The sequence below is a fragment of the Dendrobates tinctorius genome, unplaced genomic scaffold (genome assembly GCF_039654945.1).
Source record: "Dendrobates tinctorius isolate UK_male_01 unplaced genomic scaffold, ASM3965494v1 ptg000251l, whole genome shotgun sequence".
Lineage (NCBI taxonomy): Eukaryota > Metazoa > Chordata > Amphibia > Anura > Dendrobatidae > Dendrobates > Dendrobates tinctorius.
In genome coordinates this window covers 621897-642248 of record NW_027361918.1, presented here as the reverse complement: position 1 = coordinate 642248, position 20352 = coordinate 621897, and the positions used below count along the sequence as shown (strand labels likewise).

At 46.3% G+C, this 20352-nt stretch overlaps 1 protein-coding gene across 1 annotated transcript in view; it reads right to left on the bottom strand.

Moving 5' to 3' along the window:
* The window catches only part of LOC141065414 (uncharacterized), a 70791-nt gene that overhangs the window by 13968 nt on the left and 36471 nt on the right, over positions 1-20352 (bottom strand). The window contains exon 3 of the mRNA XM_073557888.1: positions 7947-8123. Within this exon, the coding sequence (XP_073413989.1) occupies positions 7947-8123 (177 nt within the window). The remainder of the gene's footprint in view (positions 1-7946; positions 8124-20352) is intronic.

Genomic DNA, 20352 nt, shown 5'->3' with positions numbered 1-20352 from the left:
GCATCTAGGGCATCGTAGGTACGTACCACGGCTAATTCTATTTGTGTTGTCAGTTTAGGGGTCTGCAATCCGCTAAGTTACCAACCTCTCTGGTTATCTGGTTGCCTAGCCTATTCCCCCTGCTATCTTCCACGGTTACCTAATCATAACAGAATCACCAGCCCAACTGTAGATGCTAAGGTACTCTAAAGAAGAAAAGAATAGTAAAAAAAAAAAAAAAAAAAAAAAAAAAAAGGGTGTGTCAGATTTTTTATATATTTTTTCTTTTTCTCTGGGGGCCGTAGGGGGATTTTTTCTGTTATGAAGACTAAGCAATTGTCCGATCGTGTTGAGCAACTCGCTGCTGAAGTTCGGGGAATTTCTGCCTAACTCACTCAATCGTCTGCTGTAGAACTAAAAGTCTCTATTCCTGATTTATTTTCTGGGGATCGGTCTAAATTTTTGAACTTTAAGAATAATTGTAAACTGTTTTTTGGCGGTGACCCTCAGGACTGGGCTTTTTCCCTGACACCTGGGGATCCTGTTCTGGCTAATGTGGATGCGTTTTTTCAGGCTCTGGGGTTGTTGTATGATGAACCTAATGCTATTGATCAAGCTTACAAAACCTTATTGGCATTGAACCAGGGTGAGGAAGCGGCAGAGTTATATTGTCAGAAATTCCGAAAGTGGGAAGGTCCTTACTAAATGGAACGATGATGCCCTAGCGACTCTTTTTCGGAAAGGTCTGGCAGAGACCGTAAAAAAGGTTATGGTGGCATTTCCTGTCCCCTCTGGTCTCAAAGACTCTATGTCACTAGCCATTCAAATTGAGCCCATACAGTGTGATAGGGTTTTTTCTAGGGCGCAACGTTAAAAATTTAGAAGGTGTAATAAGTTGTGCTTCTTTTGTGGGGACGCCTCTCATACTATTTCCACCTGCCCTAAGCGGGAAAAACGTTTTGCTCACTCATTTGTTTTGGGCAATGTACAGCCTAAATTCCTTTTGTCGGTTTCCTTGATCTGCTCCTTCCCTTCATTTTCTGCTAAGGCTTTTGTTGATTCAGGAGCAGCCCTGAACCTGATGGATTTTGACTTTGCCAAACGTTGTGGTTTTCCCATGGTACCCCTGCAGACTCCTATTCCCTTGAGGGGTATTGATGCTACCCCTTTGGCGGAGAATAAACCCCAGTTTTGGACCCAGGTGATAATGCGGATAGTCCCGGACCACCAAGAGAAATGTAAATTTTTGGTGTTGCATAATTTACATGACATTAATGTGCTGGGTTTTCCTTGGTTGCAGACCCATAATCCTGCTCTGGATTGGAAATCTGTGTATGTGGTTAGTTGGGGTTGTCAATGTGTTCTTAGTGAGACACTCCTGTTTTCTCTACCTCTCCCCAGTCTCATGATGTCCCTGACTATTTGGCTGATTTCTCTGATGTGTTTAGTGAGAGTAAGTCTGCATCCTTGCCTCCTCATAGGAGTTATGATTGTGCGATCGAGTTAGTGCCCGGTTGTAAATTTCCCAAGGGTCAGCTCTCTAATTTATCAGTACCTGAACATGATGCTATGCGATCTTATATCTTATATCAAAGAATCATTGGAGAAGGGTCATATCAGACCGTCGTCTTCATCTTTAGGTGCCGCCTTTTTCTTTGTGGCCAAAAAAGATGGCTCATTGAGGCCATGTATTGATTATCATCTCCTTAATAAAATCATTGTTAAATATCAGTATACGTTACCCCTGATATCCGATTTATTCTCCAGAGTTTAAGGTGCTAGTTGGTTTACCAAGCTTTACCTTAGGGGGGCGTATAATCTTATTCGCATCAAGCACGGTGATGAATGGAAGACGGCGTTTAATGCTCCTGAGGGGCATTTTGAGTACCTAGTGATGCCTTTTGGGCTCACTAATGCCCCTTTAGTCTTTCAATCTTTCATGAACGATATTTTCCGAGATTTTGTGGACAAGTTTTTGATCGTTTATTTGGATGATATTTTGATTTTTTCCAATGATTACGATGGGATTCTCATGTGGAACATGTTCGGATTGCATTCCAGATCTTGAGGGAAAATGCTCTGTATGTTAAGGGATCGAAATGTCTCTTTGGCGTACAAAAAATTTCATTTTTGGGATTCATTTTGTCCCCGTCTGCTATTGAAATGGATCCAGTCAAGGTGCAGGCCATTTATGATTGGGTTCAGCCCACTTCCTTGAAGTCTCTCCAGAAACTTTGGGGTTTTGCTAATTTTTACCGTAAATTCATAATTAATTTTTCTGGTATTGTTAAACCACTGACAGATTTGACCAAAAAGGGCGCTGATGTGGTCAATTGGTCGCCAGAGGCTGTCTCGGCGTTTCAGAAGCTTAAGTAGAGATTCACTTCTGCTCCTGTTCTACGGCAACCTGATGTTTCACTCCCATTTCAGGTGGAGATAGATGCTTTTGAGATTGGTGCAGGAGCCGTTTTGTCTCAAAGAGATCCGGTAACCTCTAAGATGAATCCTTGTGCCTTCTTTTCTCGAAAATTATCCCCATCTGAACGTAATTCTTTTGTGGGGAATCGGGAATTGTTGGCTATGAAGTGGACGTTTGAAGAGTGGAGACATTGGTTGGAGGGGGCCATACATCAAGTTGTAGTCCTCACCGACAACAACTTGATCTATCTCGAATCAGCCAAACGATTGAATCCTAGACAGGCTAGGTGGGCCTTGTTTTTCACGTGTTTTAATTTTGTGGTCTCCTTTCTTCCGGGCAGTAAGAATATTAAGGCGGATGCCCTCTCTAGGAGTTTCTTTGCGGATTCTCTTGATGTGACTGAGCCTACTACCATTCTAAATGAGGGTGTGGTTCTTTCCGCTATTCCACCCGATTTGAGACTTGCCCTGGAGGAATTTCAGGAGGACAAACCTGAACAATGCCCTATGGGGAAATTGTATGTCCCCGACCAGTGGAGGAGAAGAGTAATGTCTAAAATTCATTGCTCCGCGTTGGCTGGTCATCCTGGTATTTTTGGTACCAGAGACTTGGGGAGTCGGTCTTTTTGGTGGCCTGCTTTATCTCGTGATGTCAGGAGTTTTGTGCAGTCCTGTGGGACTTGTTCTCGGTCCAAACCCTGTTCTCGTTCTAGTGGATTGTTCGTGCCACTGCCGGTTCCCAGGAGGCCATGGACCCATATCTCAATGGATTTTATTTCCGACCTCCCTGTCCCTCAGAGAATGACTTATCTGGGTGATCTGTGATAGATTTTCCAAAATGGTCCATCATGTACCACTGCCGAAGATGCCATCCTCTTCTGAGTTGGTGCCCTTGTTTTTACAGCAGGTGGTTCGTTTGCACGGTATTCCGGAGAACATGGTGTCTGACAGAGGAGTCCAGTTTGTTTCCAGATTTTGGAGAGCTTTTTGTTCTAAACTGGAAATTCAGTTGTCCTTCTCTGCGTTTCACTCTCAGACCAATGGGCAGACAGAGAGAAAACCAGACCTTGGAAACCTATTTGAGATGTTTTGTGTCTGCTGATCAAGATGACTGGGTCTCTTTTTAGCCCTAGGTTGAATTTGCTCTAAATAATAGGGTTAGTTCTGCCACTTTGAGGTCTCCCTTTTTCTGCAACTTCGGGTTTCATCCTCGGTTTTCTTCAAGGCAGGTGGAGGCTTCGGCCTGTCCAGGTGTTGATTCTGTGGTAGAGAGAATGCAGCAGATTTGGGATCAAGTAGTGGATAAGTTGTCTCACTCTCAGGAGAAGGCCCAACGGTTTGCCAACCGGCATAGAACCATTGGTCCCCGATTTAAAGTGGGTGACAAGGTTTGGTTGTCCTCAAAAAATATTCCTATGAAAGTTGCGTCTCCAAAATACAAACCAAGGTTCATTGGACTTTATAAGATTTTGGAAATCCTTAATCCCGTTTCTTTCCGCTTGGCTCTTCCAGGAACGTTCAAGATTCACAACGTCTTTCATAAATCTTTGTTGAAAAGGGTTGTGGAGCCAGTAGTTCCCATGGCTGCGCCCCTTGATCCTGTATTGGTTAAGGGTAATCTGGTGTATGAAGTAGAGAAGGTATTGGATTCTTGACTGGCTAGATGGAGACTCCAGTACTTGGTCAAGTGGAAAGGTTATGGTCAAGAGGATAGTTCTTGGGTGTTTGCTTCTGACATTCATGCCGAGAGATTGATTTGCACCTTTCATCGGGCCCATACTGTTGGGCCTGGTGGCTTGGGTGAGGGTTCGGTGATCCCTCCTCAAGGAGGGGGGTACTGTTGTGAACACTTTTGATATGGCTTCTGAGTTTGGGCTCCCTCTGGTGGTTGCTGCTGGTAATGGAGCTGGTCTGGCTGACAGAAGTCAATCACCTGAGGAGGATGATTGGAGGTCAGGTGTTACAGACTGGAGAGATTTAAGTGAGCAACCTTCCCTTAGTTGTTGCCGGTGATTTGGTTTTCTTCTTGAGCATTTTGGATGTCTGCTTGCCTCCTGCGTCTTTCAGATAAGTTATTTGTCTGCTTGAATCTTTTTGCATTTGATCCATTTTTTGCTTTTCTCCAATTTCTGTCTTGCTGGTGTGAGTTCAGCCTTGTTCCCTGCAGGGACCTGTGCTGGACTCTGTTTAATTTGCCACAGCTAATGTCAGTCTTTTCAGTATTTGTAATCCCCTGTTATATCAGTATCTTTTGTTTTTTGTCCAGTTTACACCAGAGTTCTGATCTAGTGGGGGAGAGGTCGTGTGGCCTCAGTATTTTTGCATATCAGACGTGTTGGAATTTTTCTTAGGGTTTTGTGCGCGATTGCAGACAGCATCTTTCCTGTCCTGTTCTATCTAAACAGTTTGGGCCCCATCATTTGCTTACTCTATTTTCTGCCTGTGTTTTGTGCCTTATCTTGTCTCACCGCCAATATATGTTCGCGGGCTGTCTATTCCTTTGTGGTTCTTCTCCGGGGCAGTTTTGCTTTCCCCTTTCTTGCTTTAGGCTTAGTTAATTCTTTGTCTGTGCCGAGGCGTCTAGGGCATCGTAGGTACGTCCCACGGCTAATTCTAGTTGTGTTGTCAGTTTAGGGGTCTGCAATCCGCTAAGTTACCAACCTCTCTGGTTATCTGGTTGCCTAGCCTATTCCCCTGCTATCCTCCTCTCTTACCGAATCATAACAATTCCCTCTTCCGTGTCCACAGCGGTGAAGATGAGGCAGATCGTATCCGCAGATCAGAAATGCTCTTATTACTTGGCACAGGCAGTCTGGAGTGTTGCATCTCCTTAGCTGGGAGGCCAATGTCATGGAAGCCAGGACAGTCGCTCAGTTCTCTCTATTGCTGTAGTAATATCCAGTTTTGCCTCATAATTTACTTTTTGTGAATTTTTTTTGTATATTATTATTTTGTGTGCGGAAGACAAAAGAGGAAAATAGAGAGATTTGTAATTTTATCCTAGCTGTCCACTACAGATGGTGAGGCCCAGACATTATCTTGGTCTATCTGATTGGGCCCAGTAGAAAGGTTTGAGGAGCCCTGGTATAAGGCGTACAAGACTTTCTCTAATGACGATGCCATCTCTGCTTCATCCTTTACCCCGTAGATGGAACAGGTAAGGTCCTCCCTGGACATGGTGGGAGGAGGAAAACCGATGAAAACACAATTCTATTGGGGTGAAGAAATCACATCCAACATCCAAAGAACCTCGTGCTGATCAGGGCTGTGGAGTCTCTAATCCAAACTTCCAACTCCGACTCCTCAATTTCCATGACACCAACTCCACCAAAATGGGCTCTGAGTCCACAGCCCTGGTGCTGAGCTAGAGATATTTGGAGTGATGTTTTCAACATGTACAGTACATGGCACGCAGAACAACATCTCATCCTGTGCTCGAAAGCTGAGGCAGACCCCACTGCATAAAGAAAGACTGAAATTTGCCAAACGTTGTATTAAAAAAACACACTCCTTGTGGGAAAATATTCTATGGACAAATGAAAGCAAACTAGAGCTCTGTCACATGTTTACTGCAACAGAGAGGAGCTAGAGGACCGCAGCAACTGATTTTTCCTACTCCTGCACTGGTTAGACGCACTTCATCTTCCTATTAAATGGTGTAAGTTTCTTTGGGCATTTTAGGGTTAATCTGCTCAGTTGAGAACTCCTGTAAGCTTTCCTGCATTAAGGCTCTCAGCTGCGCACTGATAGCCACTCCCATCTCCTATATAATCTGGATCCTGGCTAGCACTCATTGTCAGAGTTAGCTTATGCTGCATGGCTGAAGGTTATTGGTGGTTATTATTGGAGAAGTCGTTTGGTGTATTTATCTGAGACTGTTGCTAGGTTTTGACTGTGTGATAATTCCCTTTCTTCTCCTACTTTCGTTTAACCCCATCCTCTACTTCCTGGTGCATTCCTCTGTTATATGCATGTGTATATTTGTTTGTTTGGTATTTATTGTTACCCCTGTTCGTATTACCTTGTTCGTCTGGTGTATTACGGTACACTGCTACTCCCCTCTTCCTTGGGTGGGGGAACGGTACAGACAGAGTGGTTTCAGGAGCTAAGCAAGGTAGGTGGCCCCGGTGTCTTCACCATCAGAAGTAATCGAGGGAACAGGGTGAGCTAGGGCACCTGCTAAGCATTACAGAGAAGGAGCCCCTGGTCCCTGGATACCCAACAACAGAGTCGTGACATTTGCTCTGACCAAAACCGTTTTTTTTTTAATCTATTATGGATCCTATCACTGCTCTGACAGGGCAACTGTAACTGCTCAGCCTGGAGGTGGCAGATCTAGGGACTGTCTTTTCCAGCACCCTAACACCTCAGGTGTGGTGACCATGACTCTCAGGCAACCCTTAGTGGAGCCCAAGGTCGCTTTGCCTGACAGGTTCTCTGTGTGTGTGTGGGGGGGGCGTGACAAGTTTGATGTTTTCAGGGAGGCCTGTAAATTATACTTCAGGTTACGACCCTGTTCCTCATGAACTGAGGAGCAACTGGTGGGTGTTATAATCTTGCTCCGTCAGGGTGACCCCCAAACCTATGCATTCTCTCTCCCGTCTGACTCCCGGTTGCTCCAGACAGTGTAGGAATTTTTTTCTGGCGCTGAGTAATATATATGACGACCCCGAACGTGTCCACACTACGTCCGCTTCAGCAGGGAGACCGTCCGTCGGAGGAGTATTGCTCCAGGTTTCGGAGGTGGTCCACTGGCACTAAGTGGAATGACTCCGCACTCCATAGCCAGTTCTGTGAAGAGCTATCAGTAATGGTGAAGGATGCCTTAGCCCTGTATTAGTCTCCACTTTCCCTTGCAGCGGCCATGCATCCTGCTGTCTGGGGGGGATCATCGTCTTCGTCAGAGACCTCACCACCCAGAATCCTCTAGTGTATACTGTATAATCTCACAGCAGTCTCCTCTCATCACCCAGAATCCTCCAGTGTATACTGTATAATCTCCCAGCAGTCTCCTCTCATCACCCAGAATCTTCCAGTGTATACTGTATAATCTCCCAGCAGTCTCCTCTCATCACCCAGAATCCTCCAGTGTACACTGTATAATCTCCCAGCAGTCTCCTCTCATCACCCAGAATCCTCCAGTGTATACTGTATAATCTCCCAGCAGTCTCCTCTCCTCACCCAGAATCCTCCAGTGTATACTGTATAATCTCCCAGCAGTCTCTCCTCTCATCACCCAGAATCCTCCAGTGTATACTGTATAATCTCCCAGCAGTCTCCTCTCCTCACCCAGAATCCTCCAGTGTATACTGTATAATCTCCCAGCAGTCTCCTCTCCTCTCATCACCCAGAATCCTCCAGTGTATACTGTATAATCTCCCAGCAGTCTCCTCTCATCACCCAGTATCCTCCAGTGTACACTGTATAATCTCCCAGCAGTCTCCTCTCATCACCCAGAATCCTCCAGTGTATACTGTATAACCTCCCAGCAGTCTCCTCTCCTCACCCAGAATCCCCCAGTGTACACTGTATAATCTCCCAGCAGTCACCTCTCCAGTCAGCAGCTCTGTGATCTCGGTGGTGAGATCTAGGATCTTCTTCTCAGGCATCGGGGAGTGTGGGGCTTCTGTGATGGGGCTCTCATTACTGCTCCCTCCTCCGGATACATGGAGATGGATGATGGGAGTCACACAGTCACCTGATGTCTTCTTCTCTATTGTGTTATCCTGTATAAGGAGAGATGATGATGAATATTACACATAAGGAAACATAAGACAGTTTGTGTGTTGTCTCTGCAGCTGCCCATCCATCTCAATAGTTGAGCTCATGTGGCCCTGACTACCTGGTTTACTCCTTGCTGTTTGGGAGGTCCGAGGACCCTGGTAGCTGGAGATCGAGAGTCAACACAAAGTTGCTGCCGGTGGTTTGGTGGTGGTGCTGTCTGGGCCGCTCTGTCAGCAGTGTGCTGGAGACAGCAGTGAGGGTGAAGATAGAAAGATGCAGGCAGACGGTGATACCGGAGACTCTTCTATGGAATCCACCCTGGATATAGAGGCCAAGGTGGAATCAGGACCAAAACCTGGTAACTTCTCAGAGAATAACCAGAATCCCTCTGAAAGACATCATTCTAGCTATACTAATAGGTGTCGTTTCCCATAAAGTCTTCTCCAGGTTCGTCACTGGGGGTTTATCAATAAGATCCATTAATAATAGTAAAGAGCATGAAGGGGATTGAGGAGGAATCTCTTATGTTAAAGACCAGGTTTCTTCTCTGCTAAAGGAATTTAGTTTTCTGTAGACCGACAAAGTGATCGATTTGTAAGATCAATGTACACATCTTCTTGAGGGCCCGGGAGGTCAGGACTATCTGATGTCAGGACTGTATGGGAGGAACACATTATCCCTGTCTATATGAATTACATGAAGGAGTGAGGAGGAGACATTACGTTGTTACTTGTGGTGGAGTTGGATTCTGCCGGTGGAGCACTCCGGATAGGGGGTGGATCCAGGAAAGTGATCAGTGGAGCGTTTTGTTTTATTTATGCTGAATTTAGGGGTAATAAACAGATCTTTTGGTATCCCAAATTGTTTTAACAGAAGCTAAAAAGAATGGAAATATTTTATAAACAAACAAAACCGAATTGACTACAGAAACTACTGAGGTCGCTCAGATCCTTGCAGTTTAGATGCAAAGATGCCAGCTCTGCCAGACGGTTAGAGAGGCAAGAGGCAAAATAAATCCAAGAAAATTTATATGACCCGGCGATGAAGAATCTGTTGCACCTTCACAGGTCTTCTATTTAAAACTTCAGTTTTATTGGAAACTAGCTGAAGAGCCCAACGCGGCCCGGGCATAGTAACTAACTGTGGTTAGTTATAGCAAATTATAATTATCCTCCATCCCATAGTCCCATGCTCATATACCCATCACACATCCTCCATCCCATAGTCCCATGCCCATATACCCATCACACATCCTCCATCCCATAGTCCCATGCCCATATACCCATCATACATATTCGCCATCCCATAGGCCCATGCCCATATACCCATCACACAGCATTTCATAGTCCCATGCCCATATACCCATCATACATCCTCCATCCCATAGTCCCGTGCCCATATACCCATCATACATATTCACCATCCCATAGTCGAGTGCCCATATACCCATCACACATCCTTCATCTCATAGTCCCATGCCCATATACCCATCATACATCCTCCATCCCATAGTCCCATGCCCATATACCCATCATACATCCTCCATCCCATAGTCCCGTGCCCATATACCCATCATACATATCCGCCATCCCATAGTCCCGTGCCCATATACCCATCACACATCCTCCATCCCATAGTCCCATGCCCATATACCCATCATACATATCCACCATCCCATAGGCCCGTACCCATATACCCATCATACATATCCTCCATCCCATAGTCCAGTGACCATATACCCCATCCTCCATCCCATAGGCCCGTGCCCATATAACCATCATACATATCCTCCATCCCATATACCCATCACACACCCTCCATCCCATAGTCCCATGCCCATATACCCATCACACATCCTCCATCCCATAGTCCCGTGCCCATATGCCCGTCATACATATCCTCCATTCCATAGTCCAGTGCCCATATGCCCATCACACATCCTCCATCCCATAGTCCCATGCCCGTCATACATATTCTCCATCCCATAGTCCAGTGCCCATATATCCATCACACATCCTTCGTCCGATGCCCATATACCCATCCTACATATCCTCCATCCCATAGTCAACCATTATGACATCATAATGAGCGGCGGGGCTTGATGACATCAGCGTCGCCATGGCAACCATTGTGACATCATAATGAGGGGCGGGGCTTGATGCGCACACACTTTTTCCCCAGTATGTAGATAGGGGCAAAATTGTTTGAATTGGAACGCGCGGGGTTAAAATTTCGCCTCACAACATAGCTTAGGACGCTCTCGGGGTCCAGACGTGTGACTGTGCCAAATTTTGTGGCTGTAGCTGCGACGGTGCGGATGCCTATCCCGGACATACACACTTTGAGCTTTATATATTAGATATATCAGGATAGAATGCCACCAGGAATACCATCTTCCAGAACAGCTAGTCCAACGTTATCAACGGTAGGGGCTCAAATAGTGGAAGCTTTAATCCTTTAAGGATGATATGAAGGTCCCAAGCGGACCTGGGTCAGAGTCCTTTTTTTTAACCATTCCTGCATAAAATCTAGGATCTAGGCGATATTGGCCTGTCGGGTTTCCAGCCGGTCCGGTGCTCACCATGACACAAACGTCTTCCAGGTTTTTTGGTATATGGCGTTTGTCACCGGCTTTATACTTTTCTGTAGCGTATTGGATCTCTCAGAGAGACCCTTGCCCCTCAGAATCAAAAACTCAGAAGCCAGGCCGCTAGATGCTCTATATCTGGGTGATAGACTGGCCCCTGGTGTAGGAGAGCCTTGATTGGTGTAAGGATTAGAGGCCGGTCTATACACAGACTGGTTATGGTACCGTACCAGCTTCTCTTCAGCCAGAAAGGTGCCACTAGAATGACTCTGGTCTGTTTGCATCTAATTTTCTGTAGAGTCCTTGCTAAGACCGGTATTGGAGAAAAGTCGTAAGCCAGATTGAATTGCCACTGGCGAGCGAAGGCATCTATGCCAAGACATGTGTAGTCTGGGTTTAGTGAGAAATAATGGGTCACTTTTGCATTCTGGTGTCCCGCAAATAGATAGTCCCATATGAAGAAACGGGGTCAGTGGGTGCCCTCGTCTGCTGGCCCAGCTGCTTTAGCAAGACTGCAAGGACCAGGGCTCATACCACTGAACACCCGCTATATCTCCCCGTGGGCAATACACTACACAGACAACACAGGGTTAGGGTAAACCAGTGCGGCGATACTTTATTGAACCACAACACCCAATAGCAAACAGAACAATCCCAGCAATTACCCCAAGATGGTGACGTTACAGGGTCTCACCCTTCCCTTCTGCTGACTCGCCTGGATAATGGTAGATGTTATGTCCGAGCTCTCATGGTCACTACTCCATCTGTGATACACACGCAGAGTAGGTAACGACAAGCGTAGGGATATAACTCAGAGCAGTCCTGTGTTCTTTCAGCTGGGTCCGAAGTACCCTGAGCTGAGATCATGAAGAGTGACGCCAACCAGAAGAAAAGAAGTCTCTTTTATACCCGAGGCAGTTGTCATGGGAGATTTCAACTATCCAGACCTTTGTTGGGAATCTCTCTCAGGCAAAACTAACAGGTCAAGGAAATTCTTATCCTCTCTTGCTGACAACTTTATCTTCCAAAAGGTAGGGGATAAAACAAGGGGAACTGCTACCTTGGATCTAATACTTATAAACAGGGAGGAAATGGCTGAGGAGGTAAAAGTGCCTGGGACCCTAGGATGTAGCGACTATGCTATTTTAGAATTTTGGATAACTAGAGGAGGAAGACCTGTGAAGACTCAGACGTCAAGGTTAGATTTCAGAAAGGCAGATTTTAAGGGATTCAGAAAGAGAATTGGAGGGATCCAAAGGCTGGATAGCCATAAAGACAAAAATGTCCAGGAAGGATGGGAAATCTTGAAAAATGAAATTCTCAAAGCACAATTGTTAATAATTCCGAAAAGAGGGAAGAATAGGAAGCATTTAAGGAAACCAGGATGTATGAACACAGAACTTAAGCACATGCTAAAAAGGAAGAAAGAAATGTTTATAAAATGGAAAGAGGGAGGCATATCTAAAGAAGAATATAATGCTGTCTACAGAACCTGCAGGGCACAAATCAGATTAACTAAAGCGGACAATGAATTGAGGCTTGCAAGAGATGTCAAAAGCAATAATAAAGGATTTTGGGAATATGTCAAAAGTAAAAGAAAAGTCAAAGATGCAATAGGATTTTTACAGGATGAAAATGATGAAATGGTAAGACAGGATGTTGAGAAGGCTGAACTTTTAAATTCCTATTTTGCATCTGTTTTCTCTCAGAAAGGAAATGTAACATCAACTGTTCTTCACTGTCCTATTAAGGGAATAGAAGAATCCAGGATATCTATAAACAGAAAGATAGTGAGGAAACACTTAGCTAACCTAAATGAATTCAAGTCTCCAGGTCCAGATGAATTACACCCCAGAGTACTGAAGGAGATAGCAGAAGAAATTTTTGAACCCCTCTCCATAATCTTTGAAAATTCTTGGAGAACAGAAGTCCCAGAAGACTGGAGAAGAGCAAATGTTGTTCCTATCTTCAAAAAGGGGAAGAAGGTGGACCCAGGCAACTATAGGCCGGTGAGTCTGACTTCTATACCAGGAAAGATCTTTGAACAAATTATTAAACAACATGTATGTCAGTACCTGGATAAGAATGAAGTGATTAAACAGAGTCAGCATGGGTTTGTAACTAATAAGTCATGTCAGACTAACTTAATTTCCTTCTATGACGGAATCACTGATTGGGTGGATCAAGGAAATGCTGTAGATATAGTATATCTTGACTTCAGCAAAGCATTTGACAAAGTATCTCATACAATCCTCATTGAAAAAATGACTAAGTATGGAATGGACAAGGCAACTGTTAGGTGGATTCATAACTGGCTTAGTGATCGGACCCAAAGAGTGGTCGTAAATGGCTGCACATCCAGTTCTAAGAATGTCTCAAGTGGGGTACCACAGGGCTCTGTCCTGGGCCCTGTATTGTTCAACATCTTTATCAACGATTTAGATGAAGGAATTGAGGGTAAACTGATTAAATTTGCTGATGACACAAAGCTAGGAGGGATAGCTAATACTAGAGAAGAGAGAGAGAGAGGATTCAAAAATATATAAATAAACTGGAGAAGTGGGCAGCAACTAACAGAATAGTGTTTAACAGGTAAAAATGCAAAGTACTACATCTGGGCAATAAAAATGAAAGTCTTAGTTACTCACCGGTTAACGGTATTTTTCGGAGTCCATGACAGCACCACCTGAGAGAGGGGATCCACCCCTTAGGAACAGGAAACCTACAGATACAAAAAGGGTGGCACCTCTCCCACGTATCAGTTGGATTACAGAGCACAAGAGGACTTCCAAGGTTAATGCATGATTTATGTACAGTATTCTTTACAATTATAAACTTTTACCACCAGTGAGCATATACAAGAAATAGACGTGCACACCCCAATCAACTATAAGGGAGGGAATATACGGGTGCTGTCATGGACTCCGAAAAATACCGTTAACCGGTGAGTAACTAAGACTTTATTCGGTCGTCCATGACAGCACCACCTGAGAGATTTACAGAGAGTAATATCAGCTTTAGGGAGGGACTACAGCCTGCAGCACCCTTATACCAAAAGAGAGGTCTGTGGAAGCACCCAGGTCTAGCCTATAATGACTATAAAAGGTGCTCGGAGAGGACCAAGTAGCCGCCTTACAAATCTGGTCAATGGAGACTTCTGATCTTTCGGCCCATGAGGTTGCCATGGCTCTGGTGGAATGCGCCCTCAGCTTCCCGGGTGGCGACCTGCCCTTTGAGGTGTATGCTATTGAAATCGCCTCTCTAATCCATCTGGCTAGAGTATTTTTTGATGCTCTACAACCTTTCCTGGGGCCTTGATAAGAGATAAATAGGGCATTATCTTTCTTCCAGGGATCGGTGACTGTCAGATATTCTATGAGGCTTCTCCTGACATCCAGGGTGTGTAGTTTCTTTTCCTTCTCGTTAGTTGGATTAGGGAGGAAGGATGGAAGAACTATTTCCTGTGTCCTATGGAAACTAGACACTACCTTCGGCAAGTACGCTGGGTCAGGTCTAAGTATTACCCTATCCTCTTTGAACTGTAAATAAGGAGGACACCTAGATAAAGCCTGGATATCGCTTATTCTGCGGGCTGATGTTAGAGCTACCAGGAAGGCTACCTTGAGGGACAGGTTTTTTAGGGAAGCCGACGAGATAGGTTCGAATGGGGTCTCTGTCATAGCAGTGAGGACTAGGTTTAAGTCCCACGGCATGAACCTATCCTTCATTATTGGCCTGGATCTACCTGCCGCCTTAATGAACCTGCTTATCCAATAATTACCAGTGATGTTACAGCTAAACAGAGCCCCCAAGGCTGACACTTGTACTTTAAGGGTACTGGTAGAGAGCCCCATGTCCAGACCTTTTTGTAGGAACTCTAATATCTGCATTATAGGCGCTGAATCCCCAGCGACTACTCCTGAGTTTTGAAGGAATTTCTTCCAAATTCTGACATAAATTTTTGTGGTAATGATTTTCCTACTCTTAAGTAGGGTGTTAACTAGGTCTGCGGAGAAGCCCTTCTCTTCTAATAATGACCGTTCAAACTCCACGCCGTCAGATGAAGGCCAGCTACCTGAGAATGGAAGACTGGGCCCTGGGACAGGAGATCCGGGATGTCCGGCAGAACCCAAGGATCGGATACCGACATGGTCCTGAGGCATGAGAACCATGCTCTCCTGGGCCAAAATGGAGCGATGACTATAACCCTTGCTCTGTCTTTCCTGATTTTCCTCATCACCAGGGGTAGAAGAGATAGGGGAGGGAAGGCGTAGGCTAGTTTGAAGTCCCACTTTATCAGGAAGGCATCTACCGCCAGAGGATTCTCTCTGGGATTTAGGGAGCAGAATTGTTTTAATTGTCTGTTGTCTCTGGTGGCGAAGAGGTCTACCTCTGGATATCCCCACTTTTGAACAATCAGATTGAATATGGAGGTGTTTAGGGACCATTCTCCTTGCTTTAGCTGATTGCGGCTTAAAAAGTCTGCCGTGATGTTGTCTCTTCCTTTTATATGCAACGCTGTTAACGATAGAAAGTATTGTTCTGCTAGATGGAACAACCGCTCTGCTACAATCATCAGGGGTCTGGAACGGGTCCCGCCTTGGTGATTGATATATGCCACGGTGACCTGATTGTCGGAGAACACTCGCACGTGATGGCCCTGTAGATACACAAGGAGCTTTTTAGCCGCCTGTTCTACTGCTGTCAATTCTTTTAGGTTAGATGACATTCCTAACTGATCATGTTGCCATTGGTCCTGGACTAATATTTCACCCATATGAGCTCCCCAACCGTAAGGACTAGCATCCGTGGTGACTATGCGGGTTACGTTATACTCCCAGGGCACCCCTTTAGACAAGTTATCCTTGTCTAACCACCACTCTAGGGACTCCCTTGTGTTATGGGACAAGGTTAGCTGACCCTCCAAGTAACCCCCAAGTACCTTTTGATGTAATAAGACCCCGCTCTGTAGTTTCCTTGCATGAAACTGGGCCCACTGGACTGCCGGGATACAGGCCGAAAGAGAGCCTAGAAGGGACATGGCTTTCCTGAGGGACATGGTGGGGTTATTGGAGGCATTCAGGATCTGATAACGGAGGCGAACAAGCTTCTCCGGGGGCAGACGGCATTCCTGTTTTTCAGAATCCAGGGTTAGGCCCAAGAATTGTTGGACTTTCATTGGTTGCAACCGAGACTTTTTGACATTCAGCAACCATCCTAACCGTTCTAGGGCAGACATTGCCTTTTGTAGCTGTTGTGAACAATGATTCGCCGTTTTACCTACAATAAGAAAATCGTCCAGGTAGGGGATCACCAGAATGTTCGATTCACGTAGATGGGCCATGACCTCCGCTATTACTTTAGTAAATACTCGGGGAGCGACAGCCACTCCAAAAGGGAGGGCCGCATATTGGAAATGTCGAATTGACCCATCCAACTGAACCGCCACTCTGAGAAACCGCTGATGGCCTGCATGGATGGGTATATGGTAGTATGCGTCTTTCAGATCTAACACCACCATAAAGCAGTTTTGGAACAGCAATTTTATTGCAGATTTAATTGTATCCATTTTAAAAGGACGTATGACCAAAAACTTGTTGAGGGCCTTAAGGTTTATTATTGTCCTAAAGGAGCTGTCTGGTTTGCGGACCAGGAACAGAGGGGAGTAGAATCCCTTCCCCCATTCTGTCTCTGGAACCTCTATCAGGACTTTTTTGGCGCACAGGTCATGAACCTCGGCCTCCAGGGCAGCTTGCTCTGAAGCAGACGACCTGAGTGGGGTGATTTTAAATTGATCAAGGGGTACCCTAGAAAACTCTAGTCGTAGTCCCACGGCTATTATCCCCAATATCCAGCTGCTATTAGAGATCAGAGACCAGGATGGGTAGAAGGCAGCTAGTCTCCCTCAAACCGGGGTAACTAGTCATTGGGGTGGCTTTTTCGTATCTCGAGCTGGACCTTCCTGGCGCCCCCCTCCAAACATGAATCCTGTACCTTTCCTTTTTTTCTCCTCCCATCTGCCCTGATCTCTGGACGGCCTTCTCCGGAAAAAACCTTTCCTTGTAAAAGGACGTCTGTACGAGGGGTTCGGGAGACTGGGAAATTTCTTTTTGTCATCTCCAGCTTTCTCCAACAATTCGTCCAAGACAGGGCCGTATAGGTACTCCCCCTCGCAGGGAATGGAACAGAGACGGGACCGGGCTTGAATATCTCCTGGCCAACATTTTAACCAGAGCGCTCTTCGCGCTGCATTAGATAGACCCGCGGCTTTAGCCGCCATTCTTACAGAGTCTGCAGACGCATCGGCTAAAAATGCCGCGGCATTCTGAATGATCGGCAAACTTTTCCGAATAGATGATCTTGAGGCTCCGTCTTTTAGCTGGGAATCCAGCTGATCTAGCCAGACCATCATCGATCTGGCTGTACAGGTGGCAGCTACCGCTGGTCTTAACGCGCCTGCTGACATCTCCCATGTCCCTTTAAGAAAAGAATCCGCTTTTTTATCTAGCGGATCTTTCAAGGAGGCCATATCGTCAAATGGTATGGCGGATTTTTTAGATGCTTTGGCTACTGCTGCGTCTAGTTTCGGGGCTTTATCCCATCTATTTACTACCGGGTTATCAAAGGGGTATCTCCGCTTAAAGGCTGGTGGCATGGAGCCCCTTTTTTCCGGTCTCTTCCATTCTCTGTCAATTAGGTTTTGAACCATATCGTTTAATGGAAAGGCTCTGCGTTTTTTGGGGTCTAGACCCCCGAACATTATGTCCTGTGCTGAGAGTTCCCGTTTTTTTGTCCGCTACCCCCATGGTGGACTGTATTGCTTTCACTAATCTGTCCATCTGGTCTAAGGGGAAGCAGAACCGGCTAGAGTCTTCATCCGAGGAAGACGACGAGGAGGCCGAGGAGTCCGAGGAATTGTCACCTTTCCTAGGGGCGACTTAGGTCTCCGAGCCTGAACCACTAGCCTCTCTTCTCCTAGAAGGTTCTCTTTGAGGTAAGACTTTCATTTCTGCCCTGATCATCTCTCTCAGGTTCGAAGTGAAGTCAGGTGTCTCTTCCGCTACCTGCATAAACGGGGGAGAGTATAAGGGCCTGACAATCTACCCCTGGACTCCCTGTCTTTAATAACCCCTACCGTTTGCCGAATGCATGGTTGGCATAATTTTTTAGGGTGGCCATCTGGTAGGGGGGAACTACAGAGGGCACATTCCCTGTGCTTCTGTTTTCCCATAGCCTTCTTCCCCTGAAAAAAAACATAAGGGAACACTGCATCAGGGTACATTCACGTCGATCTCTTACCCATGCAGATGAAGCAGGTACCGGATCACGGAGGGAGGCAGGGGGGTCCTTTCTGGAGGAACTTTTGCGGCTCTGGTCGCTAGTTCGTCTCTGTTTTTTCTGCTGGCCACTCGCAAGCGGTTTTGTCGTGGCCTGTTTTTGCGGGCGCTCCTGCGCCTCGTCCTGCCGGTCCAAGGGGGCTTCCGTTGAATCCATTGCTGGGGCCTTCAGAAGCACCCCAGCGGCATCCCCATCTGCCTTATATGGCCTCCTGGTGTCCGGGTCATCAGGTATCCTGCCATAGCACCACCCACCCGGCTTTCCGCACTCCCTCCCCCATGCTCCGGCCCCCTCGCCTTACCCGGGTCGACCCCGGATGGGCATGCACTCGCGGCGCGCGCCGGAGGCCGGCCGGCACCCGACTTCCGGTATCGGCGCTATCGCTCTGCCCCTTCCGCCGCGTCACTTCCGCCGCTCATCAGAGCCCTGCGGGAGCGCGCGCGAAGGAGCCGCGCAGCGCCTCCTGGCCGGAATGCCCCACTGCGCACGCCGCCATGAGCCCGCCAGGGGCCAGCACTGACCGGGAGGACCGGGCCTGGGGAAGCGCAGCCGGGGCATACGTACCAGGTGCTGGCGTTTTTTGGAGACGGCATCCACCGGACCCCTGCTCCACCTGCTCCGTCCACTGCCGTGGTGACCTACCCGGCCCCACCGTGGCGCTTCCAGGGACCCCGCACTGACCGAGGTAGGAGACCCCCTCGCTACCTGGGTCGGTCAGCCGGCCTGGGTACTCAACAACGACTCCATGACGGACGATCTGTAGAGAGTCCTGTCCTCTAGGAACAGGAAACCAACTGATGCGTGGGAGAGGTGCCACCCTTTTTGTATCTGTAGGTTTCCTGTTCCTAAGGGGTGGATCCCCTCTCTCAGGTGGTGCTGTCATGGACGACCGAATAAAAAAAGCATATACAGAATGGGAGGAATAGGGCTAAGCAACAGCACATGTGAAAAAGACTTGGGTATATTAATAGATCACAGACTGAATATGAGTCAACAGTGTGATGCAGCAGCAAAAAAGGCAAATGCAATTCTAGGATGTATTAACAGAAGCATACAGTCTAGATCACGTGAAGTCATTATTTCCCTCTACTCCTCTTTGGTCAGACGTCATCTGGAATATTGTGTCCAGTTTTGGGCACCACATTTTAAAAAAAAAACATCAACAAACTGGAGCAAGTTCAGAAAAGAGCGACCAGAATGGTGACCGGTCTGCAAACCCTGTCTTATGAGGAAAGGTTGCAGGATTTGGGAATGTTTAGCTTGCAAAAGAGAAGACTGAGAGGAGACTTAATAGCTGTCTACAAATATCTCAAGGGCTGTCACATTGTAGAAGGATCATCTTTATTCTCATTTGCATAAGGAAAGACTAGAAGCAATGGGATGAAACTGAATGGGAAAAGACACAGACTAGATATTAGAAAAAACCTTTTGACAGTTAGAGTGATCAATGAGTGGAACAGGCTACCACGAGAAGTGGTGAGTTCTCCTTCAATGGAAGTCTTCAGAGGCTGGACAGACATCTGACTGGGATGATTTAGCGAATCCTGCTTTGAGCAGGGGGTTGGACCAGATGGCCCAGGAGGTCCCTTCCAACTCTACGATTCTATGATTCTATTTTTAGATTTACCCACCCAGTGTCTTTCAGGCCACCCTCACAGCCTTTCTCTAACTTCGAAGTCAACAAACTGGTTATAGAATACAATACACAATTAGCATATCAGCACACAATAAACACAAATAAAACACACTATGTACAAGTCACTATTACAGACTTACACAGTATGTTAAATGGTATGCAAGTTGTCTTGACCCAAATTTTTTTCTTTTAAATTAGATGTGGTTTGCAATTTAATGTTTTTTTTTTGTTTATTTTTTTAACAACCTTCATAGCGTGCTCCCGATTCGTATGTTGAGGACGGTAGCCTGGACGTGGACCGCCTCATTGAAGAGGTACGAGAACAGGAGCCGCTGTGGAAAATAGCTGACTGCTGCCATGCTGATCAATATATCACCTGTCGGCTCTGGGACCTAATATATGTTATAGTTTTGGACAACTGGGAGGACCTCTAACCTCTGCAGCAGACTCAAGCACGTAAGTATTCACAGTTATGGATTTTAGGTTGCAGAACGGACTGTGTTGTAACCAATTTGTGTTTTCACTTTACAGGTGACAGAGTAATCTCAGAGATCGCTTCAAGAGGGAGTTCAACAAGGAGATGCGGGCCCCGAGTGGATCTGGAGGACGCAGAAGCCACTACAAATACTCAAGAGCCCTGTCGTTGGTGATGGTGAGCAGAAGGTAAATA